The 27896-nt window shown below is 38.8% G+C and overlaps 2 protein-coding genes across 2 annotated transcripts in view; both read right to left on the bottom strand.

The window, feature by feature from the left end:
• Positions 1-27896, bottom strand: part of FipoQ (F-box/LRR-repeat protein FipoQ) — a 177943-nt gene that overhangs the window by 134926 nt on the left and 15121 nt on the right. The window lies entirely within an intron of this gene.
• mbo (Nuclear pore complex protein Nup88) lies at positions 5650-7872 on the bottom strand. The gene has a single exon (XM_090385171.1). The coding sequence runs from the start codon at positions 7870-7872 to the stop codon at positions 5740-5742; it is 2133 nt and encodes a 710-aa protein (XP_090241297.1). The 3' UTR covers positions 5650-5739.

Genomic DNA, 27896 nt, shown 5'->3' with positions numbered 1-27896 from the left:
TGAAAAAACGCAGCAAAAAACAAGAGTAAGTTCAGGAGCACACGTTTTGAGAACAAGTGGAGAAATACCATCAGGACCTGGAGCTTTCTTAACATTGAGATTCGTCAAAATCCTTCTGACATCTTTTTGGTGGAAGACCACAGGAGACATTGAATGGAGCGTGTTGGGAATGGTGGGAGGTGTTTTACCAAGAATATTAATGGGATGCTAGCAGGTCAGCTTTATCCTTGGCTGAAGTGACAACAGAACCAACTAGTTTTGACAGAGGTGGGAGCAGAGATGGGCAAAACTTGCAGCCAATAGCTTTGGCAAGAGATCAGAATGTTTGGCTACCATTAGGGCAGGAAGCAAGTTTTCTACTCTTAGCCTGTTCAAAATCTAGTTTGGACTGATTAATAGCTGCTGATAATAACACACAGACACACACACAGAGAGAGAGAGAGAGAGAGAGAGAGAGTGTGTGTGTGTGTGTGTGTGTTATGGTGGTTTAATGGCACATAAGCTTCTGGGGCTATAGTGTGTCTATTCGTAGTGAAATGCTAAAAATAAAATTCAGTTGTAATGACTTAATTTTTGTTATGCAGATCTTTCAGAATTTATGATAAAGCCCAAATTATTTTAGAAAAGAGAAAAATTTATTGATATTTGCTTCCTCGCCAATAATATGCTTTAATGTCATTGGTTCTCGCAGATTTGTCAGGGAAGACAGGACAGATGTTCTGTCCTGTTGATACTGTGGGAAGACAATTAGGATATGTTTCACTGATAAATGTGCTGAACAGCGTGGACACCGAGGAGGATCCTCTCCTGTGAGTAGATGGAGGTGAGTGAGATACATATGTCCTATTCGTGCCCGTGCAAGTACCACTTCTTCTCTTCGCACTGTTTTGGTGCTAGAGTGCCATAGCTTTGGGTGCTGTTTCAACTGATAGAGTTTATTATTGGTTTGGGTGTGCCACAGATCTTTCCACTGCACGAGACATGCATTTGTATGATGTGATTGTAGCTGGAACACTCACTTCGACCATGTACTTAGAAGAGTTGTTTGTGAGAAAAATATCAAGTGTGTTGTGTTGGCTGCATGGTTAGGATTGTCCAGTATGCTTGTAAGAAAATGAACAATCTGTGCAAGGTCATTAGTAATTGCAAAAGCCTCAGCATCTCAACAGCTGGGTCAGTGTGACTAGAACACAGAAACCAGCTAGAGTTGTGAACATTAAAATCACCAAGGAAAATTACCTCACTGTTAGGAAAGTCAAGTTGCAAAGAGGAAGTCAAACAGCTCCAAGTCATTAGTGGAGTTGGGAGAATGGTAGATACAACAGATGAATTTGACATAATGAAGTAGAGAGATTTTAAGCCAGAGAACATCGAAAAGAGGAGATTCCAAATCACCAATTCTTTGACAGGGAATATCAGAATGGACATATGCACAGGTACCACCTCTGCGGCAAAAGGAATCATACAGCGAATAATTTGGGTAACTGAGATGAGTAGTAGTTGAATCAATCGATAACTGAGATTCTGTCAGAAAAAGTACATGGGGTTTGGCACACTGCAAGTGGAAATGGACATTGTTGAGATTAGAATTGAGACCACGTATACTTGTGAAATGAACTAGGAAGTGTTTGGGAGGTTTAGATCTTTTTGTAGATAAGCCTACTCTATTAGTTTGACAATTCATGGTGTATTCAATAGTAAGAAAAAGGGGAGGGGGATGAAATTTTTGGATATGGCATACACATGGTAAGAACGTACACAGATCCTTGACATAACTTGGCCTTGACAATGCCCCCCGCATACACACTACTCGGACTCCCTCCAGTCACTATCTGGCAGAGTGGAGGTAGCAAGATTATAAACTAACTGATCTGGAAGCCTCCTAAAGAGTTACCGATAGGTTCAGTCTGGTGTACTAACTAGCGGCCGGCCTGTGAATACCGTTTTAGAGCTGTACCCTCGAAATGTAAGGAAGATTGGATCTCACCATGATGTTCATCATAACCTCAAAAGTCATCAGTCATACTGCATGATGGAAAAGTTGACCGGAACTTAGCTCTGGAGACTAAACATGGGTTCAACCACTTCAAGCCTCCAATAAGCAAAGTGGTGATATTGCACTAGTTGATGAGAGTCATCTACCACCTGATTGCCTGGTAAAACAGAGGGGTGGCATTCCTCCATGTGGTGTGGGTGCTACACCTTGACCCCTGCTTACATTGGTTCACACTGGGTTGTCACCCACAGTGTGCATGTGCATGGAGGTTATACTCAGGGTTACTAACAGTCCCACCATCGTGAAAGTGCAAACAGAGGATTTGGCTGTCACAGACCGTCCGGACTTCGCCGAAATTGGGGCTACTTGACTCGAATGTCGCCCGAATATTTGTTCCATCAGCGCTTTACACTCCCGGGTAGCAAGTATAGCTTGTCTGGCATATCTGAGAGCATGTCTGTGACAACCTCAAGGACCATCATATGCCTCTACTAATGCAGTAGACCATAATGGCCATTTATAATAACCTTCTACCATTTTACTTCCTGTTTTCCATTATGGTTAATCTTTCTCTAATATCTGATTTCTAATTCTGTACAAAAGAGATATTCATATGCAACAAAAGCTTAACTAGTTTAAATAATGTAGAAATCTGCTTTGTGTAGTTATTTCTCCCTTGAATACACATACCACAATATACAAAAGGGAAGAAAGGGCTAACATGCAATAATTGTTTATGGGTCCCTGCAGGGACATCATCTAGGAGTGCATGCCATTTTGTTAGCTAGCCTCGGGTGCTGAAATGACTTGGCATGGAACTGATGTGGCCTGTCAGTGGTGCCCCTCTGATACCGGTGTCTGGTATCAGAGGTGCACCACTGACAGGCCACATCCAAGGCATTCCTATGCTACTGCCTACTATACCTGCAATACAAGTTATTAAATTTTTAAAGTGCACACAAACTACAAAGACCCTGTTCTGTGTGTGTGTGTGCACTCACGAATAGTTTGTTTGTTTGTTTGGTTTTTTTTAGGAGCATTAGCAACTAAGGCCATATTGCTCCGGAGATATGCAGTGGTCATTCCCTGACCTTTCCGCATCCTCCGTATTTGGTGGGCACGGGCTCGAACCCTGAGCTACTCAAGAAGCATGTGCTACGCACTGCCGCTCCTGCCTACGGAGGCGCTGCACGAATAGTGAAATAGGTATAGATAGTATGACAATATAATATAGTAATTTATTATTTAATATGTGGATTATGGGCTAGTGTCATTGCAACAGCAATATGAACCCTAAGACCGTAATTGAATCCACAGTATAAAATGATAAGTATTCAAAAAAAATATATGTAGATGATAAAAATACAAATGTAAATCCATTAAGTACAAGAAAGTAAAAAATGTTTAAAATTGATAAAATCATATATATATAAAACTTGTTATACTCTAATACAGCCCTAAGGTAGCCAGAAGAGTTTACAGCTTCGTTGTAACTCTTTTTAACAGCCAATAACAAGCCCTATTAACACAGCCAATTGATAACCAGTTATCAGTGAGAAACTGGCCTCCATAGCCAAGTGGTCAGGAGCGAGAGTGCAGTAGCAATGCACTGAGTAGACTGGGGTTGAAGCCTCTGATTGCTAAATACAATGTGGTCGATATGCCAACTCACACTGGACCACCATAGCAGATTATGGTCCATTGCCCTCAACATGAATTGTTAAGGCTTCCATCCTGCAGTGGATTGATAACGGCTGCAGTTTACCTTTATCAATGAGATGCGGAATGAGAATTCCACACTTTTTACAGAAGCATATATGGTCAATTTTGCAATGTGCAAACTTGCATCTGCATACATTAGGATCACAGCCATCCTAAAAAAAAAAAAAAAAAAAAAAAGTTTATTTTGATTCCATAGGATCTAAAGCCAAAGCCAAATTTATGTTGGTGTGGCCTCCACTTTCTTCCAAGGAAGTTTGAATTCAAAATGTTAAGTTGTCCCCCTGCCCCTCAGCACTGTAGTGCTGATGATCATTCAGAAATTCTTTTCATAAAGTTTTTATCATAAATGTTTCAAAATTATAAAAAAAAAAAAAAAGTTTGACAAGAATTTTTTTTTTAACAACAGATTATTTAGATTTAAAGCATACATATATACATGATTCCATACTATGATGCAATAATAAAGAAACTGGATACAAAAAATTATTTTGATATCATATACAGTACTTAGATTTCAGGAAAGCTTTTGACACTGTTCCACATAAAACTGCTGTACAAATTGGAATAGTGAGTGTGGCATTAAGGGAAAGTTACTGCTCTAGATAAAGGGATGGTTGAGGGGAAGAATGCAGTGCTGTTAATGGACACTTCTTCATGAACTAATGTTATTAGTGGAGCCCTCCAGACTCAGTGCTGGCCCATTGTTGTTTTATATGTTATGAATGATATTGATGAAGGTACATCAGGCTGTGTCTAAGTTTACAGATGATACAAAGGTTGTCAGGGTGGTTAATGACAGTAATTGCCATAAGCAACTGGAACAAGATCTAAAAAAATTAGGCATCTGGGCTGAGAAATGGCAGTCAAAGTTTAACATTGGCAAATGCAACGTACTGCATATAGGTAGCAGTAATCTGGATTAACATACCAACTGTGTGCTACTATGCACTGAAGGTAGTGGAAAATGAAAAAGAACAGAGGGTAACTGTGCAGTCAGATCTGAAGTTCTGACTAATGCACACAGGCTGCCAGGCCAGCTCATGGGGTTTTGTCAATGATATACAGGAACCTTGCTAGCAGTTATAAGGAGGTCATTATCCCCTTGTACAAGGCAATGGTTAGACCACACTTGAGTAATGCATACAGGTCTGGAAGCCTCATTTTAAGAAGGATGTAGATTTGCTTGAGCAGGTGCAGAGGAGGGCTATGAGATTGGTAAAGGGAACAAAAGTATGGTCTTTCCAAGAAAGGCTGCAAACTGCAGGGTCTGGACTGGGTACCTGTGATGTGATCTGACTGGAGTGTTTAAGGCTTTGAATGGATTTAGCAAACTCAGTGACAATGATGACATTCCTCCACCTGCTTGGGCTAACACAAAGGGGCATAAATACAAATTGAGGAAAGATGGTGCAGAATAGATGTGTACTGATTTGCCTTCAGCCAGGTAGTTGATTGTTGAAACAAACTTCCATAGGTTGTTGTGGAAGTGGGTAGTTTGAATAAATTCAAGGAAGAACTAGACAAACTTTCGGAAGGGAAGGACAGGAAAGATGTGGGAAGGTAAGGGTGTTTTTTTTTTTTGTTTTTTTTTGGCTGATGCTTTATAAGCTTGCTTTCTTGCATCATATACCATTATTACTACTATTAATAAGAATACCCAGTCTCAAGTGATGCCAAAAACTTCAGCTAAACAGAAATAATATCTGATTTAATATTATGATGTGATTACAATAATCTAAATAATAATCAAATCATAAAACTAATTTTATATTAATTACATACACAGTATTCTGTAAAAAAAAATAATTTATTTTGGCAAAAATTTACACTTAATCTTAACTACAAATTTTATAAACTGTATTATTTGACATTTTTCATTACCCATTAAAAGTATCAACATACCTCACAGCCAACTGCTTGTAAAACAAATGTTCAAAATCAAAAATTCCAGTCACAATTTCACAAAATCAGTTTGTGGAATTAAACACAGCAGGAATTAAGACATTACCGTTTCAAAAAAATCATACATCTGTTTCTTTTTTAATCCATTTCACTTTTTTTATAAGATCTGCAATGCATTCACCTTCTTTTGCAAGTATATCTTTCAGGTACTGGAGTTGAGGTTGTCCAATATTTTTTATTTCTGTTGCCAGTCTATCCTTCAAGATGTCTGTAGCTATCTGTTCCTTTATTCTTTTAGCCTGATACTCTTGCTTAACACGTATCTGCTGAAGGGAAGTCTGAAAACCTTGAAGCTTTTCCTTTATTGTTTTTAACTCTTTTTTCATGTTCAGTTCTGCATTAGAAACAATAGGAAGTTGACGAAGTAATTGATACAGTACTTGTTCAGTCCTTGTAACAAGTTTCTGTTGATTGGTATAAACATCTTCATACTTTTCTGCTAACTTCTCTGCTGACTCACGTAAATCCTCCTTTTCTTTTAAATATTTTCCAAGATCTTGAATCTGTTGCTGCTTCTGCTGCTGCAATATTTTAATTCTACGTTCAATCTGAACTTGGACTGCATCAAGGCATTGTAAATACTCCTCTCTAAATCTATGAGTAACGTTACAAAGGAGCTCTAACCACTGCTGGTGTGAATTCTGAAAGGTAGAAGTCTGCACAGATTTTATTACTGGTGTACTGATGGAACGTTGCAGAAGTTGTTTTATATGATGATCAAATGTGTTATCTAAAAGACTGGAGAGTGGTGAAGTTGATTCTAGTTTTGAAGAAAGCAATGATGGTAAGGGTGTTTGATATGTTGGAACCACTGGTAAGCAAATAAAGTCCCATGATGCAAGGAGACAGATAAGTGTTGCACCTGTAGGGGTTGCTGTGACTGCCAAACCAAGAATGGGGATGGCATCCGATTCAGATAATGGTTGCGAACACAGAAGATGTTCTACTATACACTGCCTACCTCGTAACTGTGGTAGCCAACTATCTGAATCTTCTATAATAGCATACTCTTCCAAGAGTAAGATGATGGGTAATTGCACTGAATAAACACCAGCAACATGGGTACAGTAGTAGCGGGAGTAATCAGATATGTCTTTATGCAACTTAATAGGCCAACATCTGCCCTCCAAACTAACTTCTGTTAAAGAGAGAGCTAACTGAATACTTTCATAAACATAGAGTGATACTGAGGAACTTTCACCATTTTCCACATTTTGTGATAACTGATAATCAGCCTCTGTTAAGTCCTGAGACTGAATATCACTATCCAGAACTAAACAGTGATATAACATTCCAGAAGCCATAGCTATCACAAGAATTGGTGGTGTGGAAACTAAACATAACAAGCTACATGCATCAACACCATAATTATCTTCTGCAGGGGGATACATTGTTAGGGGTCCCTCAACTTTTTGCTTTTTATGTCTGCCCTTTGTTAAGGTTGACTTTATTAAATAAACATCGCCATTACCTTTTAATATATAAATTGGCCACAGCAAATCATCCTCAGCCTTTTTAGAATGTTGGCAAATTGAAGGACCAAAATCAAAACTCACTGCTGTCTCTCCAAGACATGTAGAAAATGATACATCTGATTCTGATGTTAAGAAGTAACTTGTCATGGAACTAAGAGAGATTGCTTGTTGAGGAGTTTGTGGATCTGTCACATCATAAATTCTTAAATAGTTATCTGTGCTAAGAATAGTAAAATGAGTATAATTACTACTACCTGGGTACCAAGTTCCTTTAGATATACTGATGTGGCTTGTGCAAACAAAAAAACGTTCAGCAATATTCCATGACATGCACAGTATTTTCTCTTCATTTCTATCAAATGCGTCCAATTTATCCCATTGCCACGGCAATTTCACCACCATAACTCCATTACGCCCACTGAGTGCTAAGAGACTACCTAAATGATTGACAGAAATCTCATCAATTTCAAATAGTGGTGGATTAGTAAGGCACAAAGTCTGGAGACATTCATTCTTAATTTCTTCTTGAGCATAGTTTTTTAATTTTACTAATAAGATGCAATGTTCCTCGGCATGCCAAATAAATATATACTGTCTGTAAGTTGTTAAAATATTCTTTGATTCTAGAATTTTTGCATACTTATCACCATTACTTCGAAGTTTTTCGAAAAGTAACTTGGTATCTACAGATAGCGAGTTCTCCGTATATGCTGCCATTTTTGTTTATTTATTTTTTTCTTATCCAAGGATTACGGATAGATATAACTGCACACCTTGATCGCAATACGCAAGTCACGTTACTTTTGGTTTATAAATTGAATATGCACAAAGTACTGTAATATTAAGCCTACCGTATCTGGTTAACGGGAAATCTTCGATACAAATCCACCACCACTTAATTAAAATTTACGCTTATTGTATTTACTTCACGGAGGTAAATATGTTGGAAGATTTCCTGGGCACAAGTTTAAAAAAAAATAATAAACACAAAAAAAATTCAACTGATAAAATAGCACCACATAACGATCACTTTCCATTCCATTGCTTCACGCACACGATGATCCCAAGGATGTTCTATCACTTAGTGCCATCTGTTGAACAAAAATAAAACAAGTACTTGGTTGTTTAATAGATTTTATTTATAGAACAGAGCATATAAGGAAAATAATGTAATCAATACAAAAGTCAGTATCGCTAGATAATTTTAAAAAATTAATAATTATTACATGACGAAATTACTGATACGCAAAATTCCAACAACCATCTATAACGCATGGCTCACATCTGGTGAGTATAGGCTTGGCACACCCAGGGTTCTGAGCTGGATATCATCATTCTTATTTTTATTGGTGATTCCCTTCTACTTCTCTCTCGGGGGCTAATTCAGAACTTTTTTTTTTTTTTTTTTGGCTGGTGCAACATAAGCCTCAGGCTTCCTTGCACCATATGGCTAATAATAATTATTATAATTATTACATTTTATCTCACTCCTCCTCCTTACGTTACGTAATTTGTGAATAACCCCTAAGCAGTCTGAAAAAAAGTTGTCCTCCCGATCAGCGAAATGGGTATGTTGGAGTCTATAACGTCTGTACACGTCGAGAGCAGGTATTAGGTGCGTTTACATCTAGAACACTGTCCTGGTTTTTGTTCTAGGAAATGTGTGTACGGAACATTTACATACGAACAGATAGGGCCGTTCATGATTGGTTGTTGATCAAATGAGCGGCAAGAATGCATCATTAACACGCAAGCAACAAGCCTCAAGGAGGGAAAATTTTACTTTTATAAAGTTGCTGGTGTCCCACAGTTAAAATTAGCATACTCCTCCAACCCATGCACGGTACTAAGTACTATAGGTTTTGATACCTTTCGTGTTTGGGGTTTTCATAAAAAAAAAAAATACTAACTGTATGCTTCACAGATTTGGTCCTCTGCCCCATCGAGCAACCGGAAAGCTTTCCTAAGTATTGAATACTGGCTCTTGAGATGGCTGAACAGGATCTCGAATCACCTATTTAATAGAGCCATCTTATTTTCCAGTTTCAGTATTCCTCCCTGGAAACAAACAATTAACACAAGAAACATTTTCACATTACCCCAATTGCTGACAGGAAGATTAGACGCTCCCAGTATTCACGGCTTGTTTCACCCTCACCGAGAAGCCCCTAGGAATGCTGAAACAAGATACTGTATCCTCTTCAATCAACTAAGAATTGAACCGGAAAAGCTCTGTGACGACAATGCCTGCAGATTGCAAGTTTTGCCGACTAATAAAATAATCCTGTCGTTTCGTGCAGCAATGCTCCTTGCACCCTTCGTTCATCTGCTTACATCCCTTCTGCTGTTCGGGCTCTAAGTGGTCCAATATCTTCTTGGCTATGCGTCTGGTCAGGATTTTGAGCATTGTTCCAAGACAGGTGGTTGGTCTGTAATTTGCCGCGTTTCCGTTATCCCCAGGGGCTCACATCTGGTGAGTATGTGCTTGGCATACCCAAAGTCCTGAGCTGGATATCATCATTCTTCTCTTTCTTGGTGATTCCTCTCTACTTCTCTCTCTCGGGGTAACTCGGGAATTTTTTTTTTTTTTTTTGTTTTTGGCTGGTGCAACATAGGCCTCAGGCTTCCTTGCACCATATGGCTAATAATAGTAGCAGTAGTAGTGGCATTTGATGCAAGAAAGCAAGTGTATGAGTTTATGCAGCATCAGCCAAAAAAAAAAAAAAAAAATCACACCATTCCCTCCAAATGCCTGTCCAGTTCCTCCTTAAATTTATTCAACCTATCAACTTCCACAACGACAGATGGAAGCTTGTTCCAGCAATTAACCACCCGCTGGCTAAAGGCAAATTTCCGCATATCTATTCTACATCTGTCCTTTCTTAATTTGAATTTATGCCCCCTTAGGTTCGTAATCTGAACAAGTGGAAGGATCCCATCAGAATTCAGCTTGCTCAACCCACTCAAGGCCTTATACACCTCAATCAGATCACCGTGCAGGTGCCTAGTCTCCAGCCACTTCAATTTGCAGAACTTAAGCCTCTCTTGGTAAGAGGATCCCTTCATTCCCCTCACCAATCTTGTTGCCCTTCTCTGTACACTCTCAAGTAAATCTACATCCTTCCTAAAATGAGGCCTCCAGATCTGTATGCAGTACTCAAGGCGTGGCCTGACCATTGCCTTATACAGAAGGACAATCACCTCGTTTTCCCTGCTAGCAAAATTCCTATATATCATTGACAAAACCCCATGACCTGCCCTTGCAGCCTGTCTGCATTGCTCAGAAAATTTCATATATGACTGCACAATTACTCCCAGGTCTTTTCCATTTTCTACCACCTTAAGTGTAGTACCACACAGTTGGTACATTTCTCTGGGGTTACTTCTACCCATATGCAGTACTTTGCATTTGTCAAGGTTAAACTTCAGTTGCCACTTCTTAGCCCATCTGCCCAAATTATCTAGATCCTGTTGCAGTAGCACACTGCCATTACTGCCATTAACAACCCTGCCAACCTGTGTATCATCTGCAAACTTCGACATTAAGCCTGATGTACCTTCATCAATATCATTGATAAATATACAAAACAGCAGTGGACCCAACACCGAACCCTGTGGGACTCCACTAATAACATTAGTCCACGAAGAGCAGCACCCATTAATTACCACCCTCTGTCTTCTCCCACTTAACCATCCTTTTATCCATTGTAGTAACTTACCCTTAATACCATTCTGCTCCAATTTGTACAATAGTCTTCCATGTGCAACAGTGTCAAAAGCTTTCCTGAAATCCAAATATATGATATCAAAATTATTTTTTGCATCCAGTTCCTTTGTAACCACATCATAATATCCTATCAAATTTGTCAGACAAGACTTTCCCTTAACAAACCCATGCTGTGTCTGAATTATTGCTGCAGTCTTGTCTAGATGATCCTGCAATGCATCTTTAACCAGTGACTCCATTATTTTACCCGGAACAGAAGTTAAACTAACTGGTCTGTAATTACTCGTGTCACCCTTCGATCCCCCTTTGTGAATTGGGGATACATTTGCACATCTCCAGTCCGTGGGAACCTCCCCCTGAGTCCAAGGATGCTCTCATAATTATGGCTAAGGGTTTACTTAGTTGCTTTGCCGCCTCCTTTAATATAACTGGATAGATCCCATCCACCCCAGGTGCTTTTCTTATGTTTAACTTCAACAGTTTCTCCTCCAATTTGCTCTCAGTTATTACAAAATCATTAAGTATCCTGCCAGAATTTGATAACCTTGTGGCATTTTCAAAGCTTAATAATTCCTCATGTGTGAATGTAGATGCAAAATACTCATTCAGTTTGTTTGCTATCTGAGCTCCTTGCTGTTTTTCCTAGCATCGTGTGCCAAGGATTTCTCGTAATCTGCCTTCGCCTGCCTAACCTCCTTTGTTATTAGTTATTATAATAATAATAATGATTATAACTTTACTGCACTAGCCTCTCGGCTCAAAACTGCATTTAATTTTGATCCCTTTTAATTGTGTCTTCTCATTATTCTAGATGTCAACTAAGATGTCAAAATTAGAAATATTCTAATATAAAATCACAAATTATTTTTTTGTACTGTATTTCAAAATTCTGTATTCAACCTTTCAGGGTGAACGTCCCATGGACTTTGTAACCTTTTGCTCATGCGGTAGCTTCACACCTTGGAATGTAACTCACACCGTTCTAGCCAATGGCTGTCCCAGGGGTGTCTCCCCAACAGAGAAATAAATTGATAATAATATAATTTCTCGTAGTCTGGGCGTAGCCCGAAACTCCATTTTAGCCCTTTTAGCACACCGTCTGGCAGGGTCGGATTAAGGACGAAATATGCCCCCGGCCATATTTAAATTTTAGGCCCCTTTAATATATATATATATATATATATATATATATACACAGGCTGGTCATAAAGTCTTGCATCGGTTTCAAATTTTAATAACTAAAGACATACAAGTAATGGAACTATTTAGTAAAAATTATATGAAAGTTCAAGTCTTAAAAGTTTTATTCTTAATGCAGTTTTTAATTATCACACTTCAACATGGCCGCCATCATTGTTGACTGATTCGGGATCTCCCAGATCGTGGTTTGTCGTTAACTGATCCAGTTTCTTTAATATTTTTCATCCACTACTTATTGACTTTTTATGGGGTGCATTTTATTATAATGAGTAGTGAACTTTCTTCTCACAGCTGTTATTGATTTAACTATGCAAGCCAAAGCACGCAGTTAACATTTTCTTCAATTGTCGCCATTTGGGGTCATTCAATATCTGCAAATAAAAGAGAAATTCATAAAATATAAAATAAATATACAACAAAAGAAAAATTAGATTTACATGGATGAAATTATTATATAAATGAAATTATTGTATAAAGCCTTGAATGGTTTGAGCATGCTCAATGCTGATGGGATTCTTCCTCTTGCTCAGAATAATCACCTGTGAGGGCATAAATTCAAATTGAGAAAAGACAGATGTAGGATAGACGTAAGGAAATTTGCCTTTAGCCAGCGGGTGGTTAGTTGGTGGAATAAACTTCCATCCCTTACGTGGAAGTTGATAGCCTAAATAAGTTTAAGGCTCAGCTGGACTGGTATTTCGAACGAACAGAGGGGTGAAGTGGAAGTGGTTATTTTTTATTATTTTTTTAATTTTATTTTATTATTTTATTTTTTTTTTTGGCTGATGCTTGCTTTCTTGCATCAAATGCCTCTACTAATGCAAATGCTAATGCTAATGCTAATATAAAAAACTTAAGACTTGAACTTTCATATAATTTTTACTAAATATATATATATTTACACATATAAATACAAATACTACATAGGTTTTTATATTTATATTGTTAATCTATATTATATTTATTATTTTATTCATCCATACATTGATATAACCAGTGGAGAGCTATAGTGGGCTCGCGAGAGTCCATTGTTATTATTTTTTTTTTTTTTTTGAAAATTTGCGTGCCCATTGTTGAGACGATCATTTATTTTACAAATGAAATCCTAAATGCGCAATTATTGAGTATCCAGAGCCGAAACTACGGTGGGGCGAGCGGGGGCCCCATTCCCAACGTTTTAATGGCGCAATCGATCGGTTATGTAATTTAAAATTGCTTCATTTTTGATATAATTACAGTCGGACCTCTGTTTAACGAACTTCTTTATAGCGAATTTTTTTTTATTTCCCTTGGTAATTACATTTAAATAGTTTCCGTTTGACGAAGAAAATTTCCATGTAACAAACGGATTAGAAGAGACAGTTGTGTATGAATTGTTCTCACCTCTGGCCTTTAGGCAATTTGGGTAATTAGAAAGCGCGAGTTAAGGGTGAAAGGGTTTACCATTTCACAATTTTAGTGGCGTCCGTAAAACCTATGCAGTCACATACCGAGAAGTCGCGCTAGTCAATATGCTTTCCATAGCCAGTCAGTGGATTAAGAAGTGTCTCGACACGGATGGTTCCCATTTACTCCGACAAACGGACATGTTTTTCGGAGAAGTGAGTGATCCACGCCTTCCAGTAAATTTCTCTTGTCTGTGTTTGCATGGTCACAGTAGCTGAATATCCTTGTGATCCGACATTTTGCACTGTATTCAAAGAACTAGTGACAGCAGCAGCGTAGAGTGGGGGATTGAGGCAACTAAGATATTATATAAACTTTACGAAGATGAAAGGTACGAAAGATTTTGAAACTTTGGCGAGCATTTTTTTAGAACATTTAAAAAATGTTCTAAAATATAATGGCATACAGGCAATAATTAAAAAAAAAAAACTATCACCAATCTCCAAAAAAACTAGCGCGAATTAAGGATGATTGCTAAAGAACTTGATGTGGAATGAGCAGCTTGTAGCTTGCGGATGGCAATTGTGGGTTGGAGGAATTATCCCGCTTTGTGCAAACATTCTGAATCAGAAGTTAAATAATCCAGGATTATTAAATGGACTTTTAAATTTTGAATTTCTTAACCATTTAGCACTAATGATCGACATCGTGCAGGGGCTCTCTTACCTTTCAGAAGCTTTACAGAATCACTATGGTAAAAGCAGATAAGTTAATTATTCGAACTATCAATGCTATTGCTAATTTGAAAAATTCGGAAGGAAATTATGAATCTAAAATTGAGAGCACGTTGAAGTTGAACGAATTTGAAGGAATCAAAATCGAAAGTAAAAAAAATTACCTCGTGACAAGTTATTAAATGCATTGTTTTATCAATATAAGTTATTAATGCAACTGGGTGATTTTAAATTAAATAAAGAAAATAACGATACCATTGAAAGAAATTTTAAACATATGCTACCCGAAATCGTGGAATGTGAAAGAACTTGGATGAAAGGGAACTTGGAAGATGAACTTGGAAGAAGAGGATGAAAACCGAATAAGAAATTTAAGTTTTCTGATAAAATATGAAATAAAAATTAATTATTTTAGAGATTTTGTCGAAGACAGTTTATCTTTAAAATCGAGCGAAATTTCATTTTCAATTAAAAAAGCCAGAAATATCTTTGAAACCATTGCGATTAGCAGTGCTGACGCTGAGTGAGCTTTCAGCGTAATGAATAATATTGAGTGAATGAATAAATAAATAATGTTGACAATTAAACACATTGCACATTATGATGACCATACATCAAAATGGAAAACCATTGCTTCAATTTGATCCAGATCCTTACGTCAAATCATTCCTCTGTAAACATCGCTCAGCTTTTGAGCAAAGCAGATCGACAACAAATATTAATAAAGAAGTAAATTGTAGATGACAATTTTTAGAATAAATTTTTCTTGAATATTTGTGTAATAATTTTTATGTAATATTTGTGAAAAAAATATTGTGAAATGTTTTGTAATAGTTTTTATATTATTTGTGATATGGGAAATATTTCGTGTTATTTTTTATTCGCAATATTAAAATTCTATCATAAAAAAAATGTATCCATTATATTTTCCGAGTTGTTAAAAAAACGACGAATAAAAAAGTTGCGCATGTGCCGAGCAGGCGCGGTAGATGGTTTATGTGAAACATCCTTCGCATTTCTTTTAGGTATATTGATTACGAAATAAAAGACCTTTGTAATGTAAATATTTTATTGAACATTCGGAAATTTTCATAATTTCTGTAAGACAAGATACAATGGATTTATGATAACTAAAGTAAGAGATGTATACTTGCGATTGCAACATTCTAAATATCTCTGGAAAACAGCGTCGATTGAAGTACCGATCTTGTAGTTGAAGCGACATACGCAGCTGTTAGGGGAACCTAACAATGGAATGTAACGAAAATGGGAGACGAAAAAAGAAATTGTTGACAAATATTTGTATTGTTACTGTCATATGACAAATACTTGTATTGTTGCAATCATACTTACTGCAGTAGTAACTTCAAGAAGTATGATTGTGACGTCATACTATTCAGAAATTCTAAAAAGAACTCCAGACACTATCGTATTGAGGTAACATTGTATAGGGAGGCATGACGACAAGGTTTTTACGTTTTTTTTTTTTTTAGTAGACCTTATACACATACACTTATTTGCATGGTTAAGGGGGTAACAGGCCCATCTGTCCACCCTCCCTCAAACTGCTCCTGATTCCAGATATCATACCGGTCAGTCACGAAAAATGCGTCACACGCACTAATTACACTACTAGTAGTGGGAGCGTGGGAAGCGCCTCTGGTGGAAACCGTGGATGAAATCACTTCCGTGACCGATCGAAAAGCGAGCCCATTGTTAAAATATTCACAGCTCACTACTGTATATTAGCATTAGCATTAGCAGAGGCATATGATGCAAGAAAGCAAGCTTATTCAGCATCAGCCAAAAAAAAACAAAAAAAAAAAACCCACTCCCATTTCACCCCTCCGTTCGTTCGAAATACCTGTCCAGTTGAGCTTTAAATTTGTTTAGGCTATCAACTTCAACAACCAGTGATGGAAGTCGGTTCCACCAACCAACCACCCGCTGGCCAAAGGCAAATTTCCGCACATCTATCCGACATCCGTCCTTCCTCAATTTGAATTTATGCCCTCTGAGGTGATTATTCTGAGAAAGATGAAGAATCCCATTGGCATTGAGCATACTCAAACCATTCAAAGCCTTATACACCTCTATCAGATCACCTCGCCGGTGCCTAGTCTCCAGACTCTGTAATTTGCAAAACTTAAGCCTTTCTTCGTAAGAGCAACCCTTTGTTCCATTTACTAATCTTGTTGCCCTTCTCTGTACCCGTTCCAGCAGCTCTACATCCTTCTTGAAATGAGGCCTCCAGACCTGTATACAGTACTCAATGTGTGGCCTTACCATTGCCTTATACAAGGGAATAATCACCTCCTTATCCCTGCTAGAAAAATTCCTGTATATCATTGACAAGACACCATGAGCTACTCTTGCAGCTCGTCTGCACTGCTCAGAGAACTTCATATCTGCCTGCACAATTACCCCCAGGTCCTTTTCATTCTCCACCACTGTCAATGTAGTACCGCAGAGTTGATACGTTGCTCTGGGGTTACTGTTTCCCATATGCAGCACTTTACATTTGTCGATGTTAAACCTCATTTGCCACCTCTCAGCCCATCTGTTCAACCTATCCAGATCCTGTTGCAGCAGCATAGCGTCAGTATTGTCCTTAACGACCCTGCCAACCTTTGTATCATCTGCAAACTTGGACATTAAACTTGATATCCCATCATTAATATCATTCATAAACACCGAAAACAACAACGGACCCAACACTGAACCTTGAGGCACTCCACTAATAACATTAGTCCGCGTTGAGCAGTGTCCATTGATTACCACTCTCTGTCTTCTGCCACTCAACCATCCCCTTATCCATAGCAGCAATTTGCCTCCAATGCCACACTGCTCCAATTTGTGCAGCAGTCTTCCATGTGCAACAGTATCAAAAGCCTTTCTAAGATCCAAATATATAATATCAAAGTTATTCCCTGCATCCAGTTCTTTTGTGACTACATCATAGTATCCAATCAAATTGGTCAGGCAAGACCTGCCCTTAGCAAAACCATGCTGCGTCTGAGCTATAACTGAATTCTTGTCTAGATGATCCTGCAGTGCTTCTTTAACCAGTGCCTCCATTAATTTACCTGGAACAGAAGTTAAACTAACAGGTCTATAATTACTTGTGTCAGCCTTTGAACCTCCTTTGTGAATTGGGGTCACATTTGCACATCTCCAGTCCATAGGTACCTCCCCTGAGTCCAAGGAAGCTCTCATAATTATGGCTAAGGGTTTGCTTACTTCCTTTGCTGCCTCCTTTAATATAACTGGATAGATCCCATCCACCCCAGGTGCCTTTTTTATGTTTATCCTCAACAATCTCTCCTCCACTTTCCTCTCAGTTATTACAAAATCATCCAGCTCACTGCCAATGTTTACTTTACCTACATCATTCTCCTTCCTGAATAACTCCTCATGCGTGAATGTAGATGCAAAATACTCGTTTAGATTGTTAGCCACCTGAGCAGGATCCTCAACTGTTGAACCATCAATATCCAGTGGACCAATCTGATTCATCCCTTTCCTTTTCGAGTTCAAGTATGTAAAGAACTCTTTTCTGTTTTTCTTTGCATCCTTTGCCAAGGATTTTTCATAGTCTGCCTTTGCCTGCCTAATCTCCTTTGTGACTTGGTTACAGACCAACTTATATCTATCATAGGCTTCCATGTCACCCATTAATTTGTATGTATCCCATGCATTTTTCTTCTCTGCCACATGTCTCATTAGTTCATCTGACAACCATTTAGGCCTAAACCTTGAACAATATTTCTTAGTTGGTATGTAAAGCCTGGTAGCCTCCAAGATTAGTTCCTTGAATGCTTCCCATTTTGAGTTTGCTGTTGGTAACATCATCAGTTGGTCCCACTGTATAGAATTTAAATACTGTCTCAGACCATCATAGTCGCCTTTACGAAAACAAAAACCCTTCCCTTTACCTCTGATGGTAGTTACCTCCTTGAGTAAATCCCACTTCAACACACTGTGATCACTGCCACCTAGTGGTTCATTTATCTGCAGGTTCTTAATGCATGAAGAATCACTACTGATAATCAGATCAAGAGTATTGCTCCCTCTTGTTGCCTCACGAACATGCTGATGTAGAAAACAATCATCCAATAAATCCACAAAAGCCTTGCTAGTGTGCGAGTGACCAACCCACAAATTCCAGTCAATATCTGGGAAATTAAAGTCCCCCATTATAAGACTCTCTGATTTACTGGCCCACTCTATTTCCCTGTACAATATCTTATTATACTCATCAGAGTCATTAGGCCTATAGCACACTCCTACTCTCAATTTTGATTTCCCTATGCTTATGTCACACCAAACTGACTCGACGCTGCCCTGTCCATCGATGTCGACTGGCTTCACTTCCTTGGACTTTATGTGTTTCTTAATTAATAGCATGACCCCTCCTCCCCTCCTGTCCTGTCTATCCTTTCTATACACATTGTATTCCACAAATTCCAGTTCCGCATTACTTATATCTGTGTGACACCACGTCTCTGATATCCCAACAATATCTGCCTTTGATGTTTTGAGCAATACCTCAAATTCATCAAATTTATTTACCAAACTCCTAGCATTGGTGTACACGCAGGTATACATGCACCTGTTTCTATTCTTAGCTACCCTAACACAACCCATGTGTTTACTTGTACCGCAATGACTACCAGCAGTCTCTGAAATATCCTGCATCCTGTTTTTCAGACTTCTGCTCATTTCAATAGAAGCAGTGCAAGAATCACTTCCACCTCTGCCACTGGCTACTGTTAATCTATTAGTCCTTGTATCCCCCCCAACTAGCAGTTTTCCGACCCACCTAACACTGCCTCGACAGCATCAGCAAAAATTCTTGCACCCTTTCTATTTAAGTGTATCCCATCCCTGTAGAAGCAATCTCTCCTGTTAACAAGTACAGTCCAGGCTGAAAAAAATTCTACCCCTTGAGCCTTGCACAATCCCTCCAGGGCCGAATTGATCGACAAGGCTCTCATCATATACTCCCTCCTATCGTGTCTGGGCAGAATTGCAGACACTTTCAAGTTCAACCCTAATTCACGGCTTTTTTTCAACAGTGACCTGTACTTGCTAAGTAATTCCGCCGGTCTCCTACTCTTAATATCATTAGTGCCAACGTGTACAACTATATCACCTTTTGTGCCCTTAAAAGATGATATCCGCTCTACAACGTCATCAACCTTTGCCCCTGGCAGACATACCCTGGTCCTATTCCACCTATCCTTTTTACAAAGGATGTTCCCCGTTTCCCTGACAATAGAGTCACCAACAACTACTAGTTCCTGTGGGACCAGCGCATTCTGCCTAGGGGGCTGCTTCTGTGTTGCCTGATGACCAAGTGCAAGCTCTGGCGTTGATGTGGGCAGCTGAGAGCTTGATGGGCCCCTCAATTTATTTCCTTCGAGGGCATCCACCCTGTCCTTCAAGCTCTCATAAAGGCCCATAACAACGCTGAGTTGTCGCCTGATTTCCTTGCACTCCTTACATCGTGCACACACAAAGACATCCCCCTTGGCAGTATCATGTCCCGTACCCGACTGCTCCGCAAACATCAAGCAAACAGTGCATTTTAATAGACTGTGATTCAGAGGGCAACTGCCCCCCTCAGTTCTCCCCTGAACCACAGCACTCCCATTAGCTTGAGCCTTTTGCTTTGCTGCTCTGGTCAGAGTCATGATTCCGATTTAATTCAATAAAATTCAAAACAAAAATTAAATCCTTAAGTTATATCCCAAAACAGTTATGTTATATATATATATTTTTCGGTATCTAGTGTTTTCTACGAGTTCCCTTTGTACAACTTCCGTATCACGTGTACCACTATAGTTATGTATTAATTATTTGTTAGATTAAGTCGTTACATATATATATATATATATATATATATATATATATAGAGTTAAAAGTACAATTTAATTGACAATAAAGTTTATCAAGATTAATAGATTTACTGATTAATTGACAATATTATATTATGCACTATACGACACTAAGCTTATGCTATCGTGTAAAAATGGCGGGAATTCACGAACGGTATTTCTACGGACTCGTAAGTATTGATTAGCTTCCAAATCTCGCTATCTCAATTTAGAATAAACTAAGGATCCTGACTAGGTCTATAATCTACTTATAGAAGATAATTTGATATAACAGTTGGTTAATAAATCGACTAAATTTGGTTAAAAAAAAAATTTGGTTTGTGACACGTGGATTTGATACCGTTACCGATACTAAGTAATATCTACAAAATCTCTGTCTAAGTTAAACTTTAAACTAAGTATCGTAACTAGGAATATAAAGCTACTCTAGAAAATAAGTTAATATGACAATTTAAACTAATAAAGCAGAAAATAAATCAGGAAAAACTTCTCTGTTTGAAGAGCTTTAAGGAGCAATGACCGCACAGGCTAACCTCGCACCCAGACTCCAACCCCAGAGGCTCACATCCGGTGAGTATGAGCTTGGCACACCCAGGGTGCTGAGCTGGATATCATCGTTCTTCTCTTTCTTGGTGTTTCCCTTCTCTCTCTCTCTCTCTCAGGGTAACTCACAATTTTTTTTTTTTTTTTTTTTTGACTAGTGCAGCAAAAGCCTCAGGCTTACTTGCACCATAATAATAATAATAATATATTTTTCCATCATCCTTAAAAACTATTATTATTATTATTAGAAATTTTTATCACTGCTTTAGAAAATATTTACATTGAAAATGAAACCCCCGGCCACGGCCAGTTTGGCCTTAGCGTTATCGCGGCCATGCCTTCTGGAATCTCTCATATTGTGGAGTTATACTTCCTAACTGTACACCTAATTTTCACCTAATTCGGTGATTTACTACGAGCTAAGATTATGCTTTACACTAACTTGTTCACAACATGCCGCAGTGACGTCAATAGATAAGTGAAGGCTATATAAGCACAGCTCACCACTGTATATAACCACTGTATATATTTATTAACTTTGAACCTATTATAATATGAGTCCACAAAGCATTTGTTAGCGATTTCGACAAAATTCAAGATTACGAATACAAATGGATGTATTATTATACTGATAATAAAATCATAATAAATGATATTACTTAGCAAATCTTTTAATCAAATATGCCGTCTATACGTGCAATTTCTTTAAAAAAAAAAAACCCGTAAAGTATGTCAGTTAAAGCCTACTGCATATTTCCTTTTGTGGTTCCTTAGGAGTGTAATTACTACAGTATTAGAAGTATTTAGGGCTATAAAATAAGTTAATAACATTGCGAACGTCATAGCGTAATAATAATAATATTGTTATTATTAACCATATGGTGCAAGGAAGCCTGAGGCTTATGCTGCACCAGCCAAAAAAAAAAAAAAAAAAAAAAATTGAGTTACCCTGAGAGAGAGAGAGAGAGAGAATGATATCCAGCTCAGGACCTGGGTGTGCCAAGCCCATACTCACCAGATGTGAGCCCCTGGGGTAATATAACGTAATTTGGTAATGAGTTTTATTGCATATCATAACTTGGCAGCGAAAGAGCTTAGCACGTGATAGGTAACATAATCTGGTAATAATGTGCGTTGTTATAATATTCTTTCGTGTCGTAATTTTATTTTTAATTAAATTTATATGACTTTTGCCTGTAAAAAGAGCAGCAATGCATAAATCTAAAAGTAGCGGGAATGCATTGGCTCAGGAAAGAACTGATCGCGATTCTCCTGCGATCATCCCTCGATGTGTAGTTGTACGCCCCACGAAAGTGTCTAATCAACGGGGACGCAATCCGATATTGAATAGCTTAGAAAATTTAAAAATTAAAATAATAAATAACAATTTTAAAAAAATAATAATCCAGAATGAGCATTCTGGATTTTGTTTGTGGTTTACCAAAAAAATTTCTAAACCATTACTACTAGTCCATTACATTCTTTTCTAAAATTTCTTTATTTTATTATAAAAACATCATCCGTGCATTTAAGAATGCAATAGTGAACAGAATGGCTATGCCCCACATGCACCAACTTAACCTTCCGTAGAGTTTTACTCTTTGTTATATGTCTAGTTATTCTGGAGCCCTGGTAATTCATAACTCGTCAACAGTAAATTTTCATTGTGGGACGAGACTTATGTGAAGGACAGGATTAATCTCAAAACACGTGTGTGGAGCTCAGATGACAAGATTGACCAAGAAAGTACAGCTATGTAAAAAAAACTGGAGTTTACCTGGACTTCGCGCGAGTATTGAAGGGTTAATTTATACAGTAAATTTCAGACTAGACAAGCATTATGCACACATCAACAAAAGTTCAGTAACATATTCATTTTCAGAAAATATGACATATATTTAAAATTTTTCTTGATATGTGTAAGTTTCGGGTTTTCAGCCGCGCCCCTTGAACGTTGGCGCCCTGGTGCAGTTTATCTCAACCCTCGGGATAGCCCGCTCCTGCATGATGATTCCCTTATTCACCGTTATTTGATTTGTGATTTAGTATGGTTTGCTGTAGCCATCTTAATTGATGATGCTGTAGACTTTGAAATGGACTGACGGTTATTTATAACTTGAACTTGGACACCTTGGATTATACCGTTGGCATTCGTAGTGAGAGTGTGGGGGTGGGTAAAAAGCTATTTTTTATTTTTTCTGAAAATCCTATTCTGAAAGGAGGCCTACAATTATATTATATTATGTTATATTTTTTTATATCCCCTTATTTTAACCCCTCCCACTTTAACACCTGACTTGATTGATTTCAGAAAATTCCCAGACTCACGGGGACCCCTAATATATTAAGGTATTCTTCCACTGGACTGGCTGAGTTTAGAAGTGACAGACACACACACAAGAATGTAGAATATACAAATTTGTTTTTTATTGTCATATTATATATAAGAAAATTACAATAACCTTTAACAGAATACAGTATTTAGTTTGACACTTGTTATTTTACTAATTTTTAAATGTGTATATATCTTGTAATTTACAGTCAACCTTGTTATCAAAAGAACTACTAAATCCTAATACTTATATACATCTACATATATATATATATATATATCACTGTGTCTCTTCATGTTGCTCTACAAAGATTTCAGTAGGTCCGGGCATTTATTACCCCTCACAACGCACAATCTGTCTCTTTGCTCCTTAACAGTCCATGTAAGTCAATAAACCACCATCAGCCAATGAACAGACAAAATATAATTTCATAAGTGCTCGTTTCCCAACTTATTAGGAAATACATATATATTCATTCCAGAATCCTTACTTGCAAACATGTCAACAGTCAACAATATCCAACCAATTTACTTAGTTACCTTTCCGTTCAATTAATCCACTATTTCACAATTAGGGCTAGATGCTCATTTAATTGTTTACCTGTTTAATCATTTTCTACCCCAAATAAGTCATACTCACAGCAATTTAACATTCACAATAATTCAAGGACAAAATTTTTACTTCCTACTACAGATTAACTTACTCTTAAATTGCATTACTCTGATCTCTATACTAAATTGAATTATCACTCCTTAAGTATTACACTCGTTCAAATATATATGTATATATTTTTAGTACTTTGACATTCTCTCTTAAAACTTATAGCGTCCTCCTAGAGTCCTTTTCATTATTAAATTAGTTCCCCTTTTTACAAATTATATTCTCAGTACTTATTCTAACACTTACGCAATGGTCTGGTATTCCTCCCTGCTCGGTCTCTCTTCCTATCTGCTCGGGGTGAGGACTGGAAAACGAAAGGTTGCTCATCCGGGGAACACAGTAATCTATCCTGGGTTTCTCTACCGGGTACGGCACGGCTGAAGATAATACCGGATCTTATCTCCTTTCTTCTTCCATCTGCGTTGCGTCCGAGGACTGGGATACCTTCCGGGTCGACTAGTCACTCAACTGCTCAATCGAGAAATTTGCCTCTATGGCGTTTCACCATTCTTCCCCCATAGACTGCATTAACTTCTTCAAGGGAACGATACTTCCGACTCTAGACTTTCACAAAATAAATTCTTATAATCAATTCTCCCACTACAGCTTCCATCTCCCCAGGACTGCTTCCCCCACAAAAACTCCTCTCCGAATCATCAGTATCAATTTTTTCTTCCCTTCTCTCCTTTCTCTCAAATTTCCCACCGCTTTCTTACTGGCCAATCGTTGACTTCCACATCCTTTCATTCGTGCTCCTATTCGTCTCCCTTCATTTCCGTGGGCGTGCTTTCTTTTTCCTAGTGTGACCGAACTTCCGATAATCTGGAAAATACTGGTAATTTCTCGAAATTAAACGTAAGTTCCGGTCAGCTAAGAGTTTCAGGCTTTCTTTGTGACCTCACCCCCATATCCATTTCTAGTCGCCCACACCTGCTAGAGGTCGAACCGTGAAATCTATAATAGGGCCACTTCCGCACTCAGTGCCCTTTCTATAGAGTATGTGCTCCTGTCTTAAGTGGGATTTGTTTCGGTCCATTATGATTGCTTTTACTGACTCGCTTAAGGAATTTTTCCATCCAACCGAGATTTAACTAACTGGGTGTGTTTGGACTAACCTTCGAATTTCAGTGTTTCTTAACAAATGATACTTGACTGAAACTAACTATATTCGCCACAATTAATTCTTCCAATATTTAACAAACTTTATAATTTATTGTAAGGCTGGGTCCTTACATTGCATCCCTCTCCCCCTAAAAATTTATATCCCATATATATAAATTTTATACAGGTCCTCAGGCGGATATGCCTTCTTCCAGGGCCTACTTATTAACTACAATCTATCCCTCCTTCTTGAACTGCCTCTAAACACCCTCCGACTTCCTCACTCGCCCCTTACGCAATACTTACCTCTATGCAGCCCATGGTAATCCACTCTTTTTCTCTTTCTCAGCACCTCTCCCAAGCTCGTGCGAGTCTCGCCTCTGCCCTCATCTCTGACTTGATGGGATGTTGCCAGTGTCTTCCTCATCCTCAGATCCTTGGGTGATTGGTCATTCAAGTATTCTCCCCCCCTAAGGTGGTATTGTCTCAGATGATTCTCATGCTCCACTTTAACTGTGTATGGAGGCCGAGTTAGCTTTATCCTATAATTAACAGGGGACAGTTTCTCCATTATACGGTAAGGTCCTATGGACAGTTTATTCCATTTCTCCTTCCCTTTCCTGTGGTTCTTCCGTAATACCCAGTCTCCTACTTCCAGCGTCTTGTGTTTCCTACCCATATTTAGCCGTGCTCTGTTCCCTTTGCTTGCCTTCAAACTCGCTTTCCTCGCATTTGAGCGTGCTTCTTCAAAATTCCTAATTACCTCCTCCTTATACTCCGTGATATCAGGGAACTCTTCCCTATTACCCTTGAGGCATAGGTCGGTAGGAAATTTTGGGTCAAACCCCATCAACAGATAGGCCGGGGTCTCTTTTACACTTTTGTGTACACAAGTCCGCACGGCGAACAATGCATAGGGCAATTGTTCATCCCAGTCATTAGCAGAGGTATCAGAAATGTGAGAGAGCACGCTCTTCAATGTCCTATTGAACCTCTCACATAACCCGTTAGCCTCAGGTCTATAGGGCACAGTGCTGAGTTTCTTTACTTGCAGCATCTCACACAGCTGTAATACTAGCTCAGACTGAAAATTAGCCCCATTGTCAGTTAACATTTGTTTACTGCACCCATATCTGCACACTACTCCCTTCAGATATGCCTCAGCAATTGCCTGAGCTGTTTGATCTTTTAAGGGAAAGGCCTCAGGATATCTGGTGAACATGTCTATTATGGTTAGGATGTACTTGTTCCCCTTTTGTGTGACCGGTAAGGGCCCTATGATATCTAACGCAATCGCTTCAAACGGGCTTCCTGGGTCTAAGTGTTGTTGCATAGGAGCTTTGCCAATGTGCGTGGCCCTCATCTGGCATTCGTGGCAGGTTTTACAAAACTGTTCTATATCCTTATCCATCCCACGCCACTTGTACCGTTCCCTAATTCTTTGCAGCGTCTTCCTGTAACCCATGTGCCCAGCTATCTTGTTAGAATGAAATGCATTTAGGATCTCAAGGCGCATTATTTTTGGTAAGACAATTTTTTTTCTGGTCTTGCTCCCCTTCTTAGCCCCGCTTTCCCACATTAATATCCCCCTGTCATCTAGAGAGTAACCCCTACCTTGGGTCTGGTTAGCCCTGGTCACTTGCATTAGACTCCTCCTGATGTCGCAGCACTCGGGGTCAGTCTCCTGGGCCCCTTTTAATTCTTCCACTTCCCCTACTAGCCCTGTATTTCTTTCAGTTGCTACGCATGCCTCAAGCACTGTATTGTCTTTCTGCTTATCTTCCCCTTCTTTAATATTTTCATACTTGGCTCTACTAAAAAAATCAGCCACAGTGTTTTTCTTCCCAGGAATGTATCGCACTTCTATATCAAACTCCTGCACCTGCAGGCTCCACCTAATTAATCTGCTATTCCTATCTTTAATGCTCCTTAGTATCTGTAAAGGCTGGTGATCCGACAGCACCACTGTCTTCCTGCCGTAAACTAGATACCTGAATTGTTCTAAGGCGAAGACTATAGCCAATGCCTCGCGCTCTATGGTAGAGTAGTTTTTTTCGTGAGGGTTCAGGGGTCTGCTGCAATAGCCTATGGTTCCTCTTTCAGTGTCCTCCCCTTGTTCTAAAACTGCTGCTATAGTTTCCCCTGAAGCATCGCAAGTTAACAGGAAAGGCTGCTCCCCATCCGGGTGTCTCAGCAGGGGTTTGCTCATCATCACTTGTTTTAGGGATAAGAAGGATTTATCTGCCTCCTCGGTCCACCTAAATTTCCTACCTTTCTTGGTTAAATCAATTAGGGGCTTCATCAGCTGGGCCCTATCCCTGATGAATCTCTTATAGTAATTAACCATCCCTAGTAGACGGCGCACTTCCCTTACGTTCGCAGGGGGCTTGAGTTTGTTAATAGCTGCCGTATTTTTTGCGTTTGGCGTTATCCCCCCTTCGGATATTACATGGCCTAAATACTCTACCTCTGGCACGAGGAAACTGCATTTTGATCCTTTCAACTTTAGGTTTACTTCGTTTAACCTTTGGAATATATCCTCTAATAGCTCCAAGTGTTCCTCTAACGTCCGCGAGTATACCAAAATATCATCCAGGAAGCACAGCACCCCTTTTTCCAGCAAGTCTGCCAGGATGGTGTTCATCAGACACTGGAAAGAAGCGGCAGAGTTTCTCGCTCCTTGTGGCATCCTTGTCATATTGTACTTGCCGAAGGGTGTTGAAAAGGCAAAATACTTCCTGTCTTCCTTCCTAAGAGGTATTTGGAAGTACCCTGAATGCAAATCCAGCTTAGACAGGTACTTGGCTCCCTTCAGACTGCAGAGCAGTTCCGTTATATTGGGCAAAGGAAAGTCTATTGGATGAGTGACAGCATTTACCTTTCGTAGGTCTAGTACTATTCTAACGCTTCCATCCCCCTTCTTAACCATTAGTAAAGGGCTGTTCCATTTAGACACCGACTTCTCAATAATGCCAGCTCTTTCCATTTCCCTGATCTCTTCCTTTAATGCGGGCAGTTGTGATTGCGGTATCCTGTATTGCGGGGTATAGATGGGGATTTCTTGTCTGATGTGCACTTCATGTTCTACCAATTTAGTACATAGCAGATCAGTCATTTTCTTAGCGAACACTTGCTGGTACTGTTCTATTAACGCTCT

This window comes from Mastigoproctus giganteus, chromosome 11 (genome assembly GCF_048544385.1).
Source record: "Mastigoproctus giganteus isolate SK-2022 chromosome 11, ASM4854438v1, whole genome shotgun sequence".
NCBI classification, from domain to species: domain Eukaryota; kingdom Metazoa; phylum Arthropoda; class Arachnida; order Uropygi; family Thelyphonidae; genus Mastigoproctus; species Mastigoproctus giganteus.
The sequence above is the reverse complement of the archived record's forward strand: the minus strand, read 5'-3'. Positions and strand labels throughout refer to the sequence as shown.